At 41.7% G+C, this 17,352-nt stretch overlaps 1 protein-coding gene across 3 annotated transcripts in view; it reads left to right on the top strand.

Moving 5' to 3' along the window:
- Positions 1 to 17,352, top strand: part of PRLR (prolactin receptor) — a 193,203-nt gene that overhangs the window by 167,661 nt on the left and 8,190 nt on the right. The window contains exons 3-8 of one of the 3 annotated variants that reach the window (XM_056112122.1): positions 1,550 to 1,715; positions 3,770 to 3,883; positions 6,844 to 6,976; positions 9,351 to 9,520; positions 14,255 to 14,424; positions 16,790 to 16,931. In XM_056112122.1, coding sequence (XP_055968097.1) covers positions 3,814 to 3,883; positions 6,844 to 6,976; positions 9,351 to 9,520; positions 14,255 to 14,424; positions 16,790 to 16,931 — 685 coding nt within the window. In that variant the 5' untranslated portion in view covers positions 1,550 to 1,715; positions 3,770 to 3,813. The remainder of the gene's footprint in view (positions 1 to 1,549; positions 1,716 to 3,769; positions 3,884 to 6,843; positions 6,977 to 9,350; positions 9,521 to 14,254; positions 14,425 to 16,789; positions 16,932 to 17,352) is intronic. The other 2 variants (XM_056112123.1, XM_056112121.1) reach the window with 2 other exon arrangements.

Here is a 17,352-nt window from a genome sequence, read left to right as displayed (position 1 = left end):
AGTTTGCCAGACTCTGCCATGCGGGCAGAACACTTTTAGTAGCCTGCCAGCTTCTGCAGAGTAAGAAGTAGATAAGGAGATATTTATTGCAAGACCACAAATGCAGCTGCGCACTTCCGGGAACTGGGTTTTATAGTCTCTGGGTCTTGGCCGTTGATGGGATTACCTGGCACCCGGCAGTTGGCAGGTGCACACCTTCCTACTGGAAGATGGGGGATCTGGGTGGAGGAGGCCCAGTTCCAATCCAAGCAGGCTTGGAGATCTCAGCCCCAGGACCCGCATGCCTGGGTTCCTCTGCCGGTTCCTTCATGCATGAGGCTTGTCCGAACGTGTGGAGAGTGGTCTCAGCATGGCTGTGGCTGGTTCCAGAAGTCTTTGGCTGCCGGGGCTCTGCTCGGGGTGGGGAGGGAAACTCAACCCGCCCCCCTCCAAGGGGCCCTGGTGAGGACAGTCAGGCATGAGGGCAGGAGACTCTGCGCTGCTCTTTTTCAGGAGCTGGGTTTTATAGTCTCTGGATCTTGGCCGATGATGGGAATACCTGGAGCTGGGGGCCATTGGAGGATTCAGAAAGGATAAAGTCATTTGCTCATGGTGACCCTGGGGTAGAGGCTGCTGACTTGCTCGGGTCCTGCCTGTTAGTTCCAAGTCATGCATTTTCAAACCACAGTCACACCCAGGGAGCTAGTGAAGAAGGAAGCCAAGAAAATTGTCCTGGGACTTACAGCATGTGGTTGTCTTTTTCCTACTTGGATTCCAAATGTTCAGAGCCATTTGCCACTATCATTCATCACTAAAAACAAAAGCTGTAGACCATCTTGTATGTTTCAGCCCCATTTGGAATGACTAAGAGGAACTCTTGGTGGGGATCTTGCATTCAATGGAATAGACTGAGGGGGATTAAAAAAAAGAAGAAGAAACTAAATCTAGGGGCCCATGGTGATAGTAGAGCAGGTAGGGCACTTGCACATGACTGGTACAGGATTCAGCCCTCTGCATCCCATATTGGTCTCTCAAGCCAGCCAGCACAGAGCCAGAAGTAAGTCCTGAGCACCTCTAGGTATGATTAAAACACACAGACACACACACACACACACACACACACACACACACACTAAATTTAACCTCAGCCATAGCCTACAGTCAGTAGATAGCTGGGGTGGGGAAGGTGGTGCCTTGTGGGGTGGGGCCAACCACAAACCACAGTGAATTGTTTAATTTTCCTCTTAGCTCACCTGGCATGAATTGTATTCTCTCTCTCTGTCTCTCTCTCTCTGTCTCTCTCTCTCTCTCCCTCTCTCTCTTTCCCCCTCTCTGTTTTCTTACTCCACAGTGTTTTCCCTGCTGGGGCACAGGACGGGGATGAGTTAGGAAATCATGAAAAGTCAGACAGGAAGGACACCAATTAGAGTATGTTCACTTTCAAACCATCAGAAAGGCTGTGTGGCTAATAACCAGATTTGGGACATCACCAGAAATCCCAGAGGAACTTATTTCTTTCTAGTGCATGAAATACTTCCTGAAAGCAATCTTATCAGAAAACTTTATTTAGGAAAGTTTCTTTCAGCCTGGCTCAGCGCACCAGAAAGAATAAGTTATGACGGTATCTGTTCCTGCCTGCCCGCCCTCGCCCTGGTTCCCATTCCAAGCGTTTCTTTTGCAAAACACGCGGAGCCCTGATTTGACAGAGCTGGAGAGCATCTGACCTTACTCATCAGGTATGATTTATTTTGGATGCAATGTCCAGAACAGGGAAATCTCTGAAAAAGATTTTTAGAACTTCCTCAGCCAGTTTACAAAATCTGACCCTCCAACCAGATCTCCAGGACCAAGGACTCTTTGAGGCTCCACAGACCTAATGAAGTTCGGTCCACAGGAGCAGTGAAATCCTCAGCATCAGCTGGCTGGCCACTGAGGGCACCCCGAGCTCTAGCATTTTAGTTTCCACTACTTGATGTGGTGCTCACTCTCCACTGCTATCATCTCCACTGCCTCTCTCGCGAAAGAGTAACCATCACACCAATAATAATTTTATCTTGAACTTTCCGCAATTGTGATGTCTTATTCTGTGTTCTCAGGGAGGAATAGTCTAGTGGGTAAGGCTTTAGCCTTCAAGAAGTTGACCCAGGTTTGATTTCCCGTTATCCCAGAGGGTCACCTAAGCCCTGCCAGGTCTGATCCTTGAGCTCAGAGCTAAGAGTAAGCCCTGAGCACATCTGGGTATGACCCAAAAAATATCAGATGTCCTCAGGTTTGCCAGATTTCTCTCTCCCAATGGTATGTGATTAACAATTTACCAACCCTCTATGTATTTCCATTTTTTCATCTGTTCAAAGGGAATGCTAGTAGCCTATAGTACTTGCAGTGAGGGCTTTATGGAATTTGAGTTACTATAGTTTCTTAACATAGTGCTTGGCCCAGAATAAGTGTTCCATACTGATGTTAACCATTTCAACAACTTGATTTGAATTATATGATTCTGAGGATTACATAGAGCAGGCAGTTAAGAATAAGCTACCCCAGGATATTGGGACTAAAATTGAGGTAGAGGAGATAATTTCTTAGAAAACTGACTAGAGGTTTCTCAAGAATAACACATAGTTTCACTGGAGATGTAATTGTTGCAGGATCCCTAATATGAGTCACTTATGGTACCAGTTGCTCCAAACCTACATGATCACAAAGATTTCAGTTTCCAGATATCTCTCAAGAGAATCATAGCAGGTGAATCAAGGTTTCCACAAATTGTCTCTTATGTAGTTTTGACAGAATGATGGGGACCTACCCCTGGCCAGAAGGAATGAGCAGAGGCTGGTCTTTTCAGGCTCAAGGCAGATAGCCTTGCCCCTGACTGTCCTATCCTTGAATTTTTTCAGAAAATCACATAAAATTTAAATTAAATATACAACATGTGTTTTCAAGAATTTACACTTAGTCCATCAAATCTATTGTCCTCAGAGTTGTTTGGAGTACAAGACTAATGAGCTTTCACAAATGTCATTAAAAAATCTTTTATCTAAAATTTTTTAAAAAGCACATTTGGAGGCTTTGAACATTGTTCCAAGAGTCAAAATAATAATATTAATAATAAATTTCCCCAAACACTCAACCCCTGCAGGTTCAAAATGTACTTAATACTTTGAACCCAAGGGATTTTAGTTATTACTGGAGTTTGTCATCTCGTTTATGAACTTTTCCAAAGAAGAGAAGGACATGATGTGAAAGCGTACTAGAGGTCACTCGCATTTATGGTTTGGGGAATTGCCCATAGCCCAGAAGATTTCCAGAACCTTCTTTGCCTGAATCCCTAGAGGAAAGCCCTAACTTGACAGCATCGGCAAAGCCAGGTGTAGTCATACTGACTATTCCAGTTGGCCTTGTTTTGGCTGGTGGATCAAAGTCCCTTTAAAATAGGGCTTCTGTCCGTGCACAATTTGTTTCTCCTAACATGGGTGATATATTGGTAAGTGACTATGTGGTGGCAAGAAAACAATTTCCCTTGGATGTGTGCAAAACAGCCGATTGCCTTGAGGCTGCCCCGAACGTTGTCATCTGATGACCTCTGGTGGTGGAATTTTTCCCAGCCTCTATGCAGCAATGCTTCTGAGCCAAACCATCCAACCATGTTACATTTTCCTACATTCCTTTCCTCCTGTTTTGTCATTCACATTAAGCAAGGAGCAAGAATCAGTTGCAAACACCCAAAACAAAGTGCTGTGTGTTTCTGATTACATTGCCATTTCTTAGATTTGCCTGGTGCCTTCTCTTTCAGTGACCCTCAAGTACATTTCCTGTAGAAAGAGGAAGGGAGTCGACATGAAGGAAAATGTGGCCTCCACCACTGCTTTCATCTTGCTGCTTTTTCTCAACATCAGTCTTCTGAATGGTAAGTAAGGGCTCCTGCGCTCTTTCATTCCCTAAGTTTAGGAAGAGGGTGGAGAGGCCATCAGTTTTCTCTTTGCAGTGCCATTATAAGAAAGGAAGAACCGGTGTCACTTGCTGCTGTGAATGTTGCAGTATTGGGGGCATTAAAATAATCCAGGCAATAACTGCCTAATCTTGTCACTGTGTTCTGACTTCTCTCCTCACTGTAGCTTGCAGGGAAACAGCTCTGTCAGATAAGAGTAGAGTGTTAGTACAGATTCTTCCAGGATCTAGCTGTGTGACCTAGTCAGTTACCTAATCACTCTGGGCTTCCACATTTTCAAAGTGAAGATAGTGATGTATCTTCCACCTCAAATGAAATAATGCATGTGAAATTTTTTAGAAAAACCATAAAGAGATATGAGGGATTGGTACTACGTGGTAGAAAACAGGTCCAGCCAAAACTCTATGATTATGTGTGCTAATAAGGGAAATGAGGATCACAGCTAAACTAGTGTACAAACCTGGAGTGAAAATTTGTTTTTTATCTCTGTATATTTCTGGGTGTGTATACTGTTGTAGTGCCTGTACATATCATTAACTTCTCTGTATGTACCTGGTTAAAAATGCTTGTCAGTGTATACAGCATAAGTCTATGCCTATGTGTATACTTCAATGTGTGTTTCTCGTGTGTACTGATGTGTTTCCTGAAATGTGCACCTGTACATATATTTGTGTATACCTGACATGAAGTCTATATGGGAATATAAATGTACCTGTGTCCATGGTATTTATACAGGTGTGTTTGTATATATTTTAAGGGGTTAGCAAAATAGTTCATTAATTTCAACTGTCTTCTCTACAGAGGGTGGTAAGACAGGAACATTGGATGGCTGCTTATAATTTCACAACTTTACTTCTCTCTTGCATTTCCTAAAGGTACAGTTAATAACCAGTGAGATATGAAAGAGCTAACTTTCGTAGAGATAATAAGAACAGAAGCCAGTACAATCACCCAGGAAATTTTTAGTCCTTTAATAAAGAAAATTGCTCTAATTGGCAATTTCTGAGTATGCTCATTATTGAGCTATAGGACTGAAGGGTGGGGGCAGGGTTTTCTTTTTTAAATAAGATTTTATTTTTACCTCACGCATTCCTCCCCTGGCGTAATAAAAAAAAAAGACAGTTGAAAATAACTTGGCAGTTTTTTCCCTGAAGGAGAAGCAAAGTTACAAACACTGGCAGAGAGAAGAACAATCTGGTGGACACAGACCATGTCCATAGGGCAGGGAGCAGGCATGTAGCTAGACTCCAGTGGACAGTTGCATCCAGCACATTGTGCCATGCCTTGGAATTCTTCTATCCAATCTGTTTGCCCACAGGGAGGTCTTCCCAACTGTTCTCCAGGCTTATTCTTTCTGTTCTGCTGACTTGCTGGAAATTCTCCCCTAGAAACCAACATCAGGAAATCGGGGGGCGGGGGGGAACAACAGAAAGATTCCCCAGCATTCTGGAGACCCACAACAGAAGGCTCCGCTCTCTGCTCCTGATTTCCCAAACTGTATGTTTGGGCATCCAGATTGACCAAAGGAAAAATCAGCTGGTTGTGTGTGGTTGGACAGGACTGAGCTCCTAGGCCCAGCGGCATCAGGGTAAAGTCTAAGGCCCTGATTTTCCTCTTTGAACTGGAGGGCACCAGTTCAACACTAGCGTTGTGTGTTAGACAACTGAAACTTCCATCCCCTTGACACTGTATTTGTCATATCTCCTCTTCCAAACCTTCTGGGTTCCAGCAAGGATATGATGCAGCACTTAGATAGTAATGGTTGCTCTTATCCAGGAAAGCCACACTCCCCCCCACGTTCTACCGTGCCCATAAAGAGCTAAACAGTTTTAAGTAAGTTCCTTCTTACATCACCACAGAGAGACCCAAGTTGAGGAAGGGAAACCTAAAAAAGAAGGGCATTAAATGCCAAGATTCAGAAATGGGAAGGTTCAGGAGATCCGAGTAGGTAGACTGGGAAGTAGAGCCTATCTCGAAGCTGAATGGTCTCAAGTGAAAGTGAAGGGAAAGGAGGAGAAAGGAGTAGACAAAGCAAGAAGAGAAGGATATAGCAAAGGAACAATCTTCCAGATAAAAGAGCATAGGCGGTATCAGGGAGATCTGTTCCAAAGCTTGAATTTAGTGTGGAAATGGCAGAAAGATGGAGACTGTTGAGCAGAGTGGCAAAGCGCCAGCAAGCACTTTCTCAGACACGGCTGTGGCCTCTTAGCCTCCCAGGACACACCACCACCTCCACCACTAAGCTCACACTCTCTGAACCCACCAACATCACAATGGACTCCAGAGAAGAGGTGCTGGACATCAGCACTGGCGTTTCTGGGTGTCTCGCCCCAGAATTGCTCTGAGCCCTCATTATCAGCCTGCATCCCCCTGTCAGCCTCTGTCCCCAGGAGAGTGGGCCTGGGGCTGAATGCACCTGAATACTGGCTGAGCTAAAATAGAGAAGTTTCCATCTAAGAAGTTAGCTTATGGTTCCTATGGCATATGTAGTGGGAAAATATTTCGCGGCCGCATTAGCGGCCGCGGCTCCGGAAAGAGTCCCTGGCACTGGGCGAGGAGTTGGGAATGTCTCCTGTTTGGAATTGGAGCCATTCAGCTTTGTTGCCCAGAGCTGGGCCTCTGTGCCCGTCCCACGCGGCTCAGGGGTTGAAAACCGGCTGTCTCGGGGCTGTTTCTAGCTGTGCGTGCCCAGAGAGGAACCCAGGCCCTTGGGGGCGGGCTGTACCTGTTGGAATTGGAGCCGTTCAGCTTTGTTGCCCAGAGCTGGGCCTCTGTGCCCGTCCCACGCGGCTCAGGGGTTGAAAACCGGCTGTCTCGGGGCTGTTTCTAGCTGCGCGTGCCCAGAGAGGAACCCAGGCCCTTGGGGGCGGGCTGTACTCACCTGAATACTGACTCCAGTGACTTCTGGCTTTTTCTAGGACAATCAATTCCTGGAAAACCTAAATTCCATAAATGTCGTTCTCCGGAAAAAGAAACCTTCACCTGCTGGTGGAATCCGGGGGCCGATGGAGGACTACCTACCAATTACACGCTGACTTACCACAAGGAAGGGTAATGTTCCATCAAAGCCCACATGCATGTCCCTGGGCACCAGACCCAGGGAACACTGGCTCTCAGGTAGAATGCCCACATTTCCCTGCATGCAGCTAAGCAAGGATCAAGGGACAAAGGGCTTGAGTGTGGGTATGCACATTCTTCTGTGAATGCTCGTGAGAAACTCTCTGGATGTGTGCATGCTTCTCTGCCATCCCAGTCATGCAGAACAGTGACGTCTCCATTGCAGGCTAGGTGCAAATCTCCAGTCTCAGAAAGATGCTTCCTGAGTCATGGTAGATTTTTTTATATCCTCAGTGCTTGTCCCAGGAGCCAGGGAGATAGATCAAAGTGCTGGGTCTCAGGACTGCACTGCCCCCCAAGCACTTGCAGAAGTGGCCCCCAAGCACTCAGCTGAGAGTGAGGTCTAAGTGCCACCAGGTGCAAAAAAAAATACAGAAAGAAACATAAAAGTTGAGAAATAAAAATGGTTTCATTTATACATATATTTAATGCATTGGAACCATATTTTTAATATAATCATTTGAGTGTATTGCTTTTTCATACATGAAAACAAGATTCTGGCCTAAGTGGGAAGGACACTCTAGATCCATTACCCCCACATCCACAACAATATTTCCATTAGAAAGATCTAGAACTCTCCAATCTCTTTATCCCCACTGTTTCTAGTCCCCAGTCAAAAATGATCAGGTCAGCTTGCAGAAAGGCGCATTCATTGTCTTGCTCCCGTTAAAGCCCACTCCATTGAGAAGAATGGGATAATCCCCGAGACACCCATGAAAGCTGTGTGACTGGTTAGCACAGAGGTGACAGGTCACCACTCACACCCAATGGCAGACCAGCTCTGGGGAAAGCATCCCCAGAGCCTGTCCAGAGATGATACTCTGGCCTTCTATGGGTTGAAATTAGTGAAAATCCTAGACCTAACAGGTCCCATATGGCCCTAAAATTCAAAAGCCAGAACACCGCAACCCTGCCCAGACCTTTCACTGCAGTTAGGATCTAATGCATTAAAACCAGAGTTTATGCTTTAAAATCAGACTTACACTATATTAAATTTAGCAATCATTACTTTTACAACATAAGAACATTATTGTGTCATCCTTGACAATCCATGACACACCAACTTTTCAAACTTCTTTAATGTTCAAGAAAATAAAGAGCTCTCTAAGCGTTTTTTATGAGCAGATGCAGGATCTGCCCTGTCCTAGAGGACAGAGAAGGTTGCTATGTGGACTAAATCAGTTCATCTCTGGGTGGGATTCTGGTACATGCCCAATGAGCCCCTCCAGGAAATCCCACCAGAGCTATATCTTTCCCCCATGAGCAAAACATTTACTGGTAGCAACAGCTGGCCCACTTCCCAGAGACAGCACTTTGTTGTACACAAAGCTGTCATCCCTTCTGGGACTGAAAAGGGTGTCATTTAAACAGATTGCAGGAACTAAAACTGGCAATTGAAACAAAGAAGGCTTCGCACCTGTATGGTGTGTCTCATGTTGAATCCCCCAACCCTAAATGTGAGCACCCTAGTGAGCCACTAGAACCTAGAAAATTCTCTTGCATAGTCTCTTCATGCTATTGCCAAATGAATATGGTCTGAACTATACTGCCACCTATTTCTATCCCCTTTCATCTTGTTTTGAAAAAAAATATATTCAGCATCTGTTTGCAAGAATGTCTTTCTTGGGTATGACCCCTGTCCCATTTCTTTTTTTTTTCATTTTTGATGCAATTTATTCTTCAACTGATAATTTTTTTTTAATTTTTATTAGTGAGACACCATGAGGTACAGTTGTAGCCTTACAAATTTTGTGCCCTGTCCCATTTCTGAGTTGACAAATGGCATTGTCCTAGTTGTGGTGATTCTCTGACTATTGGAAGCTCAATTATTTGTTGGTGGATAAGCATATATCACAAAAACTTGTACTAGAGAAAAGTTGGATTCATTAATTAAAAGTGTAGAGTCATTGAAAGTATAAAGTCATTAGTACCCTAAGGCAACTTAGATACACCCTTATCAGCATTCTCTTCTCACTCCCAGGATGACAGGGGCAGAAAACAGAAAATCAGAGCATGTTCTTCACCTCTAATTTTTGGGGTTTTGGGGGGGTATCTTTTTCCTTTTCTTTTTGGGCACACCAAGTGGCGCTGAGAAATCACTCCTGGCAGAGCTTAGGGGACCATATGGGTGGACTTCCAGGTTGGTCAAAGGCAAGGCAAGCATCTTACTAGCTATACTACTGCTCTAACCCCCAACCTAGTTTTTACATTTGGAATTCACAAAAACCTACTGGTAGGGTTCTATTAAGAAAAAACTATATTCCTTTCGCTACTTTCTTATTTACACCTAACATATTTCTTGTTGCAGAGAAACACTCACCCATGAATGTCCAGACTACAAGACCGGTGGGCCCAATTCCTGTTATTTTGACAAGAAACACACCTCCATATGGACAATGTATGTCATGACCATAAATGCCACAAATGAAATGGGAAGCAGTTCCTCGGATCCACTTTACGTGGATGTGACTTACATAGGTAAGGTGAAGGGGTTCTCAGGAGGAAGTTGTACCTCCATTAGGGATCTACCGATAGACCCAGTTTGAATCTTCTTGACTTTAAGGTGAATCCAGGAAGAAAGGAAAAAGAAAGATGATAAAATTCTCAATATTCTTGTCAACTGAGTCATTCAAACCAATTTTTATCAAGCCACTCAGACCATAGGACTGACATTAGGGATACTTGTGTTCTGTACTTTCCTTTGACCCTTCCTCCTTCCCATCTCTCTGAATCCAACAGGAATGTTCTATTTATTCTTTCTTAATCAGTTCTCTCCAGCCCTTCTCCTGTGACTGCTGTTACCTTCGCCTTTGATTCTCAGATTTTATTTCTCTCTCCCTGTGGAAAGAAAGCTGCTCCATGGGGTATCAGCTCTTAGAATATATCCATGTGGCTCCACACCCACAGGAATTGCTAAGCTCCAGTTTTCAATATACAAATGGCTCTTAGTAACAGAGCTATAATTTTAAAAATAAAGAATTTGGGAAGTAAATAATGCTGCTTGGACAGCTGGCTGAAGGCCAAGATCTCAAGTGCAGCATTTGGAAAAGCGTCGGCTAAGTAAAACAAAGTCAGTCTGAGAGCTGCTTCTTGATTTTCATGGTCAACATTGAACTTCAGCAATTAGGCCATAACTGTTGTTCATCGGGAAGGACAAAATGACAAGAGGACAAGAGATGGTTGAACCAAGACTGAGTTAAGCCCTACTTTACTCCTTTATTACTTAGGGTAATAATCCAGGCTATAATGTATTGAGTTCAGTGTCACCCAAGACTTTCTGCTTGACCTACCACCACTAAATTTTTATTTTTTATTTTTTTAAACGTGAATGAGAAATAGTTTTTTTAATTTTTTTAATTGTTTTAAATTTTTTATATTTTATTGAATGACTGTGAGATAGACCCTTACAAAGCTGTTCATGATTGGGTTTCAGTCATACAATGTTCCAACACTTGTTCCTTCACCAATGTACATTTCCCATCACCAATGTCCCCAGTTACCCTCCCATTCCCTACCCCAACCTGTCTCTATGGCAGGTATTTTTCCTCCCTCCCTCTCTTCCTCCCTCCATTTCCTCCCTCCTTCCCATCCTCCTTCCTCCTCCTTCTTCTCTCTCTCTCTCTCTCTCTCTCTCTCTCTCTCTCTCTCTCTCTCTCTCTCTCCTTTTGGACATTGTGGTTTGCAATAAAAATACTGAAAAGTTATCTAGTACATCCCCTTCACCTTCTTTTAGCACTCAATTCTTGTCCAGCATGATAATTTCCAGCTAATTATTGCCACACTGGTCCCTTCTTTTTCTTACCTACTACCACCTAATTTTTTTAAAAAATCAGACTAGAACACTCAAGTATTCACTTGTACAACTTCCTTATAACTAGAAAAGCTTTCAGCACTCACCATGTAAACTTGCATCTAACGAATTACTTCCAAAAGCATAGGGGTGGAAATTGAATTTGATCTTAGTTTTTAAAAAAATAATCAAAAAGTGGGTCCATTGGTAAGAAGGAATAAAATATGCTCCAGTTATATAAATGTAAATAGTTACACCTTAAAGATGCTGCATGTCAAATAATTCCACTGTATAGGTTCTTCCTTGAGTTGCTGTCTTCTAAAATGCTAAAATATTTAATATCTGAGGGCAAACAGTGATAGCAAGAAAAGTTCTGAAATGAGCAAATGTTAAAATGAATACTTCTCATCAAGAAACCAGGTGTTGTCACTTACAAAGATTAAGTGCATTTCAAAAAGTAAAATCAATGAGTGTATCAAATTTACATTGACTCTGGAAAATAATTCTCTGTTGAAAGAATGTGTTGGACCATCATTTTCAAAGCAGTCAAAGTGTTTTTGGAATTCTCCTATCACCCTCAGAATACATGGTTGGTGGCTGGCCAAGAGAAGTTCATTAAAAATCAGTTTTAACCACAGTACATTTTCTGTCAGCTTGACTTTTATCCACTGATAACCTGCAGTACAGAATGACAACATTGGCAGATGTTTCAGAAACAGATTCTACTGTTCTTGTTAAGTAATGCTTGACTATGCTGGAGATGCTTGAAAATAGTAATTTTCAACTGGAGGGGACTTTTTATGCACCGGGATATTTGTCAATGTCAGGACACATATTTGACAACTGCAACCAAGAAGAAGGAACAGAAAGAGGGTGGGTGTAACTGACATCCCATATTCTAGAGGTTCTTGTAAATATCCTGTGAGTCTTGGGATATCTCTACACCCCCCCACACACACACAAACTAATGCACAATAAAGATTTTTATAGTTCAAAATGTGAATAATGCTAAAGTTATGAAAGGTCGCTTAAAAGATGAATCTTCAACATTTTACTCATATTTTTTGCACAAATATGTGTCTGATCAAAGGGATTTCTCATTATTTTATTTCACATAAAGCCTATGTTAAAGAACTATGTTTAGTTAATAAGTGCATAGAGAGTAATCATCCTTAGGTGTCAACCATGTAACACATAAATATCAAACTACATGGCAGATTTTCTAAGCAATCACTGATTTCTTTATTTAGGAGAATTATTGGTCATAATATCAGATACAACTATGGTTATACTCAATTTTATCCACTTGGTATGTAGACAGATTTAAGGGAATAAATAGAAAAGAGGAAAAGTTTCCTGAGATTGGAGTAAGGCAAGTTAGAATCTGAGGTATCTCAGTCTTAATGAGGCCTTTGATTGAAAAAAACCAAGTAAGAACTATGTTAGTTTGTTGTGGTGGTTATAGACACGTACATAAAATGTACCACTTTAGCCATTTTAAAGTGTGCACTCAGTTACATTAGTTCATTCACAATGTTATGCAATCATCATCACAATCTATGTTTTAAACACTTCCACCACTACAAATGGAAAATTCATACCCTTTAATAAACTCCTAATTCACCTCTTTAGCCCCAGAGCAATCAGTGATTTCCGTCTATCTGCCTTTTTTTCTAGATCATTCATCTATATGGAATCATACAGTGGTCACCTTTTGGATCTAGCTTTTTCATTTAGTATATTTTCAAGTTTTATCGAAGTCATAAAATATGTACCAGCATTTCTTTTTATATATAAACAATATTCCATTATATGGATATTTTTTCTCCATCTGTGAGTTTGTGGACATTTATATTGTGTTCCATTATTGATTATGACAACTGTGCAGCTATGAACATTTATGTCTAATTTTTTGTTCAAACACCTACTTTCAGTTCTTTAGGGTAATTTCTAAGGAGTAAGATTCCTGGGCAGCAGGGTTAACTTTCTTAGAAAATTTCAGATTTTTTCCCCAATCTGGTTGTATTGTTTTATATTCCCATCTACCATATCTAAGAGTTCCAATTTCTCCACTTTCTAATCAAAACTTTCTGTTTCTCAGTTTTCAAACTTTAGTCCTCTTAGAGGGTATGAACTAATCTTGAATAATCCTCAGATTGTGTTTTAATTTGTTTTTTAAAAATGACTAATGATGCTGAAACATCATTCATGTAACTTGTTGACTACTGGTTCCTTCCTAAATTGTGTACCCCAGACATCTTGCTTGCATAATCCTAATCCCAGTCTGTGTATTAGCACCTCACATGAAATATACCATGCCTCATAACCATGGTAGACTGAAATAGTATAGCAAGCTGCCTCCAAGATTTACATTTAAATGTCACTTTCACTAAATATGTGACTATATGAAAGTAATTTCCCCTCCTGTAAGGCTGTCTTCTCCTCTGTAGAATGGGTATTTCAGGAAGCTGTTTTGAGGATAAAATAAAATATTCAGGGCCATTGTTTTTCACAGTGCCTGACAGACATATAGTGAGCACTTAAGTAATGTTAATTACACTTGCTAGTAGAAATTCAGTATATCTTTGGTAAATGAGTGAATGCGCCGAAGGCTATTATAAGATGATTGAGGGTAAAAGGTAAAGGCCCTCCCGTTGATCGTCGATTTGCTCGAGCGGGCCCAGTAACGTCTCCATTGGAGACTTTGTTGTTACTGTGTTTGGCATATCGAATACTCTCGGTAGCTTGCCGGGCTCTCCGAGAGGGGCAGAGGAATCGAACTCGGGTCAGCCATGTTGGCCGCTTATAAGGCGAACGCCCTACCCGCTGATTGAGGAATCGTTACCCAAAAGTCCAATCTCTACATTTTAATGATTGAATATTTGAGAGATTAGATTTTATTCACCATAGAAAGTAATATCTACACTAAATATAAAACATAACTACTGAAGCAAAAATGAACTCTGTTACCTACTGAGATTAATTATTCATAGATCTTTCACAAGACTTTGTGTGTGTGTCATTGAAGGGAAGCTTCTTCCTGATGAGGGAAATAGATACTTAAATTCTTTCCTGTAATCCTTCACTCCATCTCCCAGTTTTACAATGCAGTGTAATTTATATAACCTGATCCCTGTTATCATGAAAATTATTCCAGTGGATACTTTGTCTTGTGGCTGGTAGAAAGTAGAGGTAACATGTCAATAATAAAATCTTAGTTGCTTATTATTCTTCAAGCACCTTGTGCTTCATCTTCAAGTACAAATATGTTAAAGTTCCTATGAAGGGCCATGTGATACATAACCTTTGTCTTCCATAGTTGAGATCAATAGAATAATAACTAGACAGTTTATTATAGAAAACAGGAAAGTCAAATAAAAGGTGCAAGCAATGAATACTACAGAGTTTATTTCATATTACAGTTGAACCAGACCCTCCTGTCAACCTGACTTTGGAAGTAAAACAGCCAGAAGACAGAAATCCGTACCTGTGGATGAAATGGTTTCCACCCACCCTGGTTGATGTAAGATCTGGTTGGCTCACACTCCAGTATGAGATTCGATTAAAACCTGAGAAGTCAGATGAGTGGGAGGTGAGTTAACCAGAAGCTGGAGGTCTCACAGAAGAGAACAGGCTGTTCCTCCTAATTATTGGGCCTCCATGTTACCCATCTGAGACTGGTCTAGCCCACCCAGATGTGAAAGGGCCTCCTTCCTGAGATACTCATTTACATAGCTCTCCCAGACCTATTTCCTTACACTGAGCAGACTCTTTCGTCAGGTTTCCAACCCAGTATGCCTTACAGCTAGTCATCTGTAAGCGTATTTCAAGTGGGACGAAACGAGGTGAAGGGAGGGCTGATCTCAAAGTAGTCATGGACAGCATTATCGGTGGCTGACTGTGATTGAGTTCACAAGTAAATCAATCAGGTAGTAAATGTTGTCATTATCATATTTGACCCTTAAATACTTAGACTATGTCTCTTTCGAAGAGCTAAATCTAAGTAATCAAAGTAACAGTTATCACAAAAGAGAATTAAGTTCATTAACTTCACTTAATAGCCACTCCATGTTTTAATTACCTGTTACTTCAAAAATATCTTTAATATAACACAATAGGAGATTAATACCTAAGAATAGCCGAGATCAGTACCAGGAGGATTACTCCATGGCTTAGAGGCCAGGTGGGCATTCTAGGGGAAAGGGCAGCTCAGAGAGAGAGGGGAGCACCAAATAAAGGGGGTTGGGAGGATCCTCCCAGGATGGGAGATGCATGTTGAAAGTAGACTATGGACCGAACATGATTGCCACTCAATGCCTCTTTTGCAGACCACAACACCCAAAAGGAGAGAGAGAACAAAAGGGAATGCCCTTCCACAGAGGCAGGGTGGAATGGGGGTGGGGGAGGGATACTGGGATCCATGGTGGTAGAAAATGGGCACTGGTGGAGGGATGGCTATTTGATCATTGTATAATCGAAACCCAAGCACAAAAATTTGTAAGTCTACAACTGTACCTCATGGTGTTTCACTAATAAGGTAAAAAGGTAAAGGTAAAGGCCCTCCCGTTGATCATCGATTTGCTCGAGCAGGCCCAGTAACGTCTCCATTGGAGACTTTGTTGTTACTGTTTCTGGCATATCGAATACGTCACGGGGAGCTTGCCAGGCTCTGCCATGCAGGCGAGATACTCTCGGTAGCTTGCCGGGCTCTCCAAGAGGGGCGGAGGAATCGAACTCGGGTCGGCCATGTTGGCTGCGTGCAAGGCAAATGCCCTACCCACTGTGCTATCGCTCCAGCCCTTCATATTTAAAAAAATATCTTTAACAGTTAATTTTCCTAACCATAATTCACTTTAGGACCATCCACTGAGGCTGATTGTTATATTCTGTGCTCAGAAAATTGGGGTTAGTGTCCCATAGAGTGTGCTACCTTCTACATTGAAGTTTTTGTGGAATCATTTAGTTAATTGTTCTTCCATTGTGTTTCCTGTAAACAGACTCTGTATCTAAAGACTTTGTTATAAGGTCAGACAGATAGATCGTAGGAGAAGAGCGCATGCTCTGTATGCAGGAAGCCTTGGTTGAGTCCCTGAGCACTTCTAGGTGTAATCAAAAAAGGAAAAAAGACAATAAAAAGACTTCATTAGGTATGGATGAAAAAAATGTCTGGAAGGAAAACTTAAGAGGTGATAGCATATGCTTCATATTGCATCATTACCCAAAAGTCTAATCTCTACATTTTAATAATTGAATATTTGAGAGATTGGACTTTATTCACCATAGGAAAGTAATATCTTAAAAACAGAATTACTGAAGTATCATTGTTTCATAGCAGGAAACACACACACACACAAACACACACACACCACCTGTTGACCCACAAGAAATGATGTTAGAACCAACCCCTGGATTAGAGAGATCACAAACCAATCCTTTGATTATAAAATTGTTTTTGATTCATGCATTATTGATTCAACATAGATGAATTTCCACCTCTCTTACACCTAATGGTTTTACACAAATTAATAATCCTGAATCTATTATTTTATTAGTCTTTTTTTAAAAAATCACAGCTTCCAACTGTGCTAGCTAGTCTTCTTCCATAATGCAGAGATAGGGAAGAAAGTATTGTTAAAACAGAGTTTTAAATAGACGGATAAAGAAACTTTACTTTGATATAAGAAACTTATCTATGTTTTTTTTAATTTCTACAATTTTGTTAGTGTTATTAGTTCTCTCCCTACTAACAACATTCCCTCCCACACACACAATCCCTTGCCCAAGTATAAGCAGTTTTTTAAGAGGTAAGAAAAATAGGCTGAGTGGGAAGAATGGTGACCTTAGACTATCCACTAAGCCTACCTTTCTGGCCCCTTTGCTCCAATAGTCTTCTCTAGGGGAAATCTCCAGTTTATTCTCCCCTTTATAACACAACTTCTCTTTTTGTTCCTCCCTAGACCCATTTTGCCGGGCACCAGACTCAGTTTAAGATTCTCAGCTTATATCCAGGACAGAAATATGTTGTCCAAGTTCGTTGCAAACCCGACCACGGATCCTGGAGTGAGTGGGGCCCAGAGAGCTCTATCCAGATACCTAACGGTAAGTGCCTAAGGGATCTTATCCCTCTATTTGTGAATCTTTTTAAACGTAGTGAATGAAGTAAATCTGCATGTAGTAATTTGCAAAGGAACTGTTTAGAATCTTATCCAGAAGAATAAGTAGAGGTGGGTTTATTATCTCCCCACGCCATTCAAAGAAATTTGAAAGTGAAGGGCTGCTCTCTGATCTTTACCATGAGAAACCATTTCCAGCAAAGCCGCAGAGATAGGAGTGGCAGGTCCCAGGGGACTGGATCATCTCCCTGCCCTCTTCATCTGCTCTTTCAGACCATTAGTCCATCATCTCATTCTGGAAGAATTTGTAAGATGGTGTCTTATGTGAAGGATCTAGATGGATTTTCAGTTTCTGGTATTAATTGCATGTCAGTCTCTTCACTGAGGAACAGTATATAAGAGACTCA

The sequence above is a fragment of the Sorex fumeus genome, unplaced genomic scaffold (assembly GCF_029834395.1).
Source record: "Sorex fumeus unplaced genomic scaffold, SorFum_2.1 ptg000015l, whole genome shotgun sequence".
Classification (NCBI taxonomy): domain Eukaryota; kingdom Metazoa; phylum Chordata; class Mammalia; order Eulipotyphla; family Soricidae; genus Sorex; species Sorex fumeus.
The sequence above is the reverse complement of the archived record's forward strand: the minus strand, read 5'-3'. Positions and strand labels throughout refer to the sequence as shown.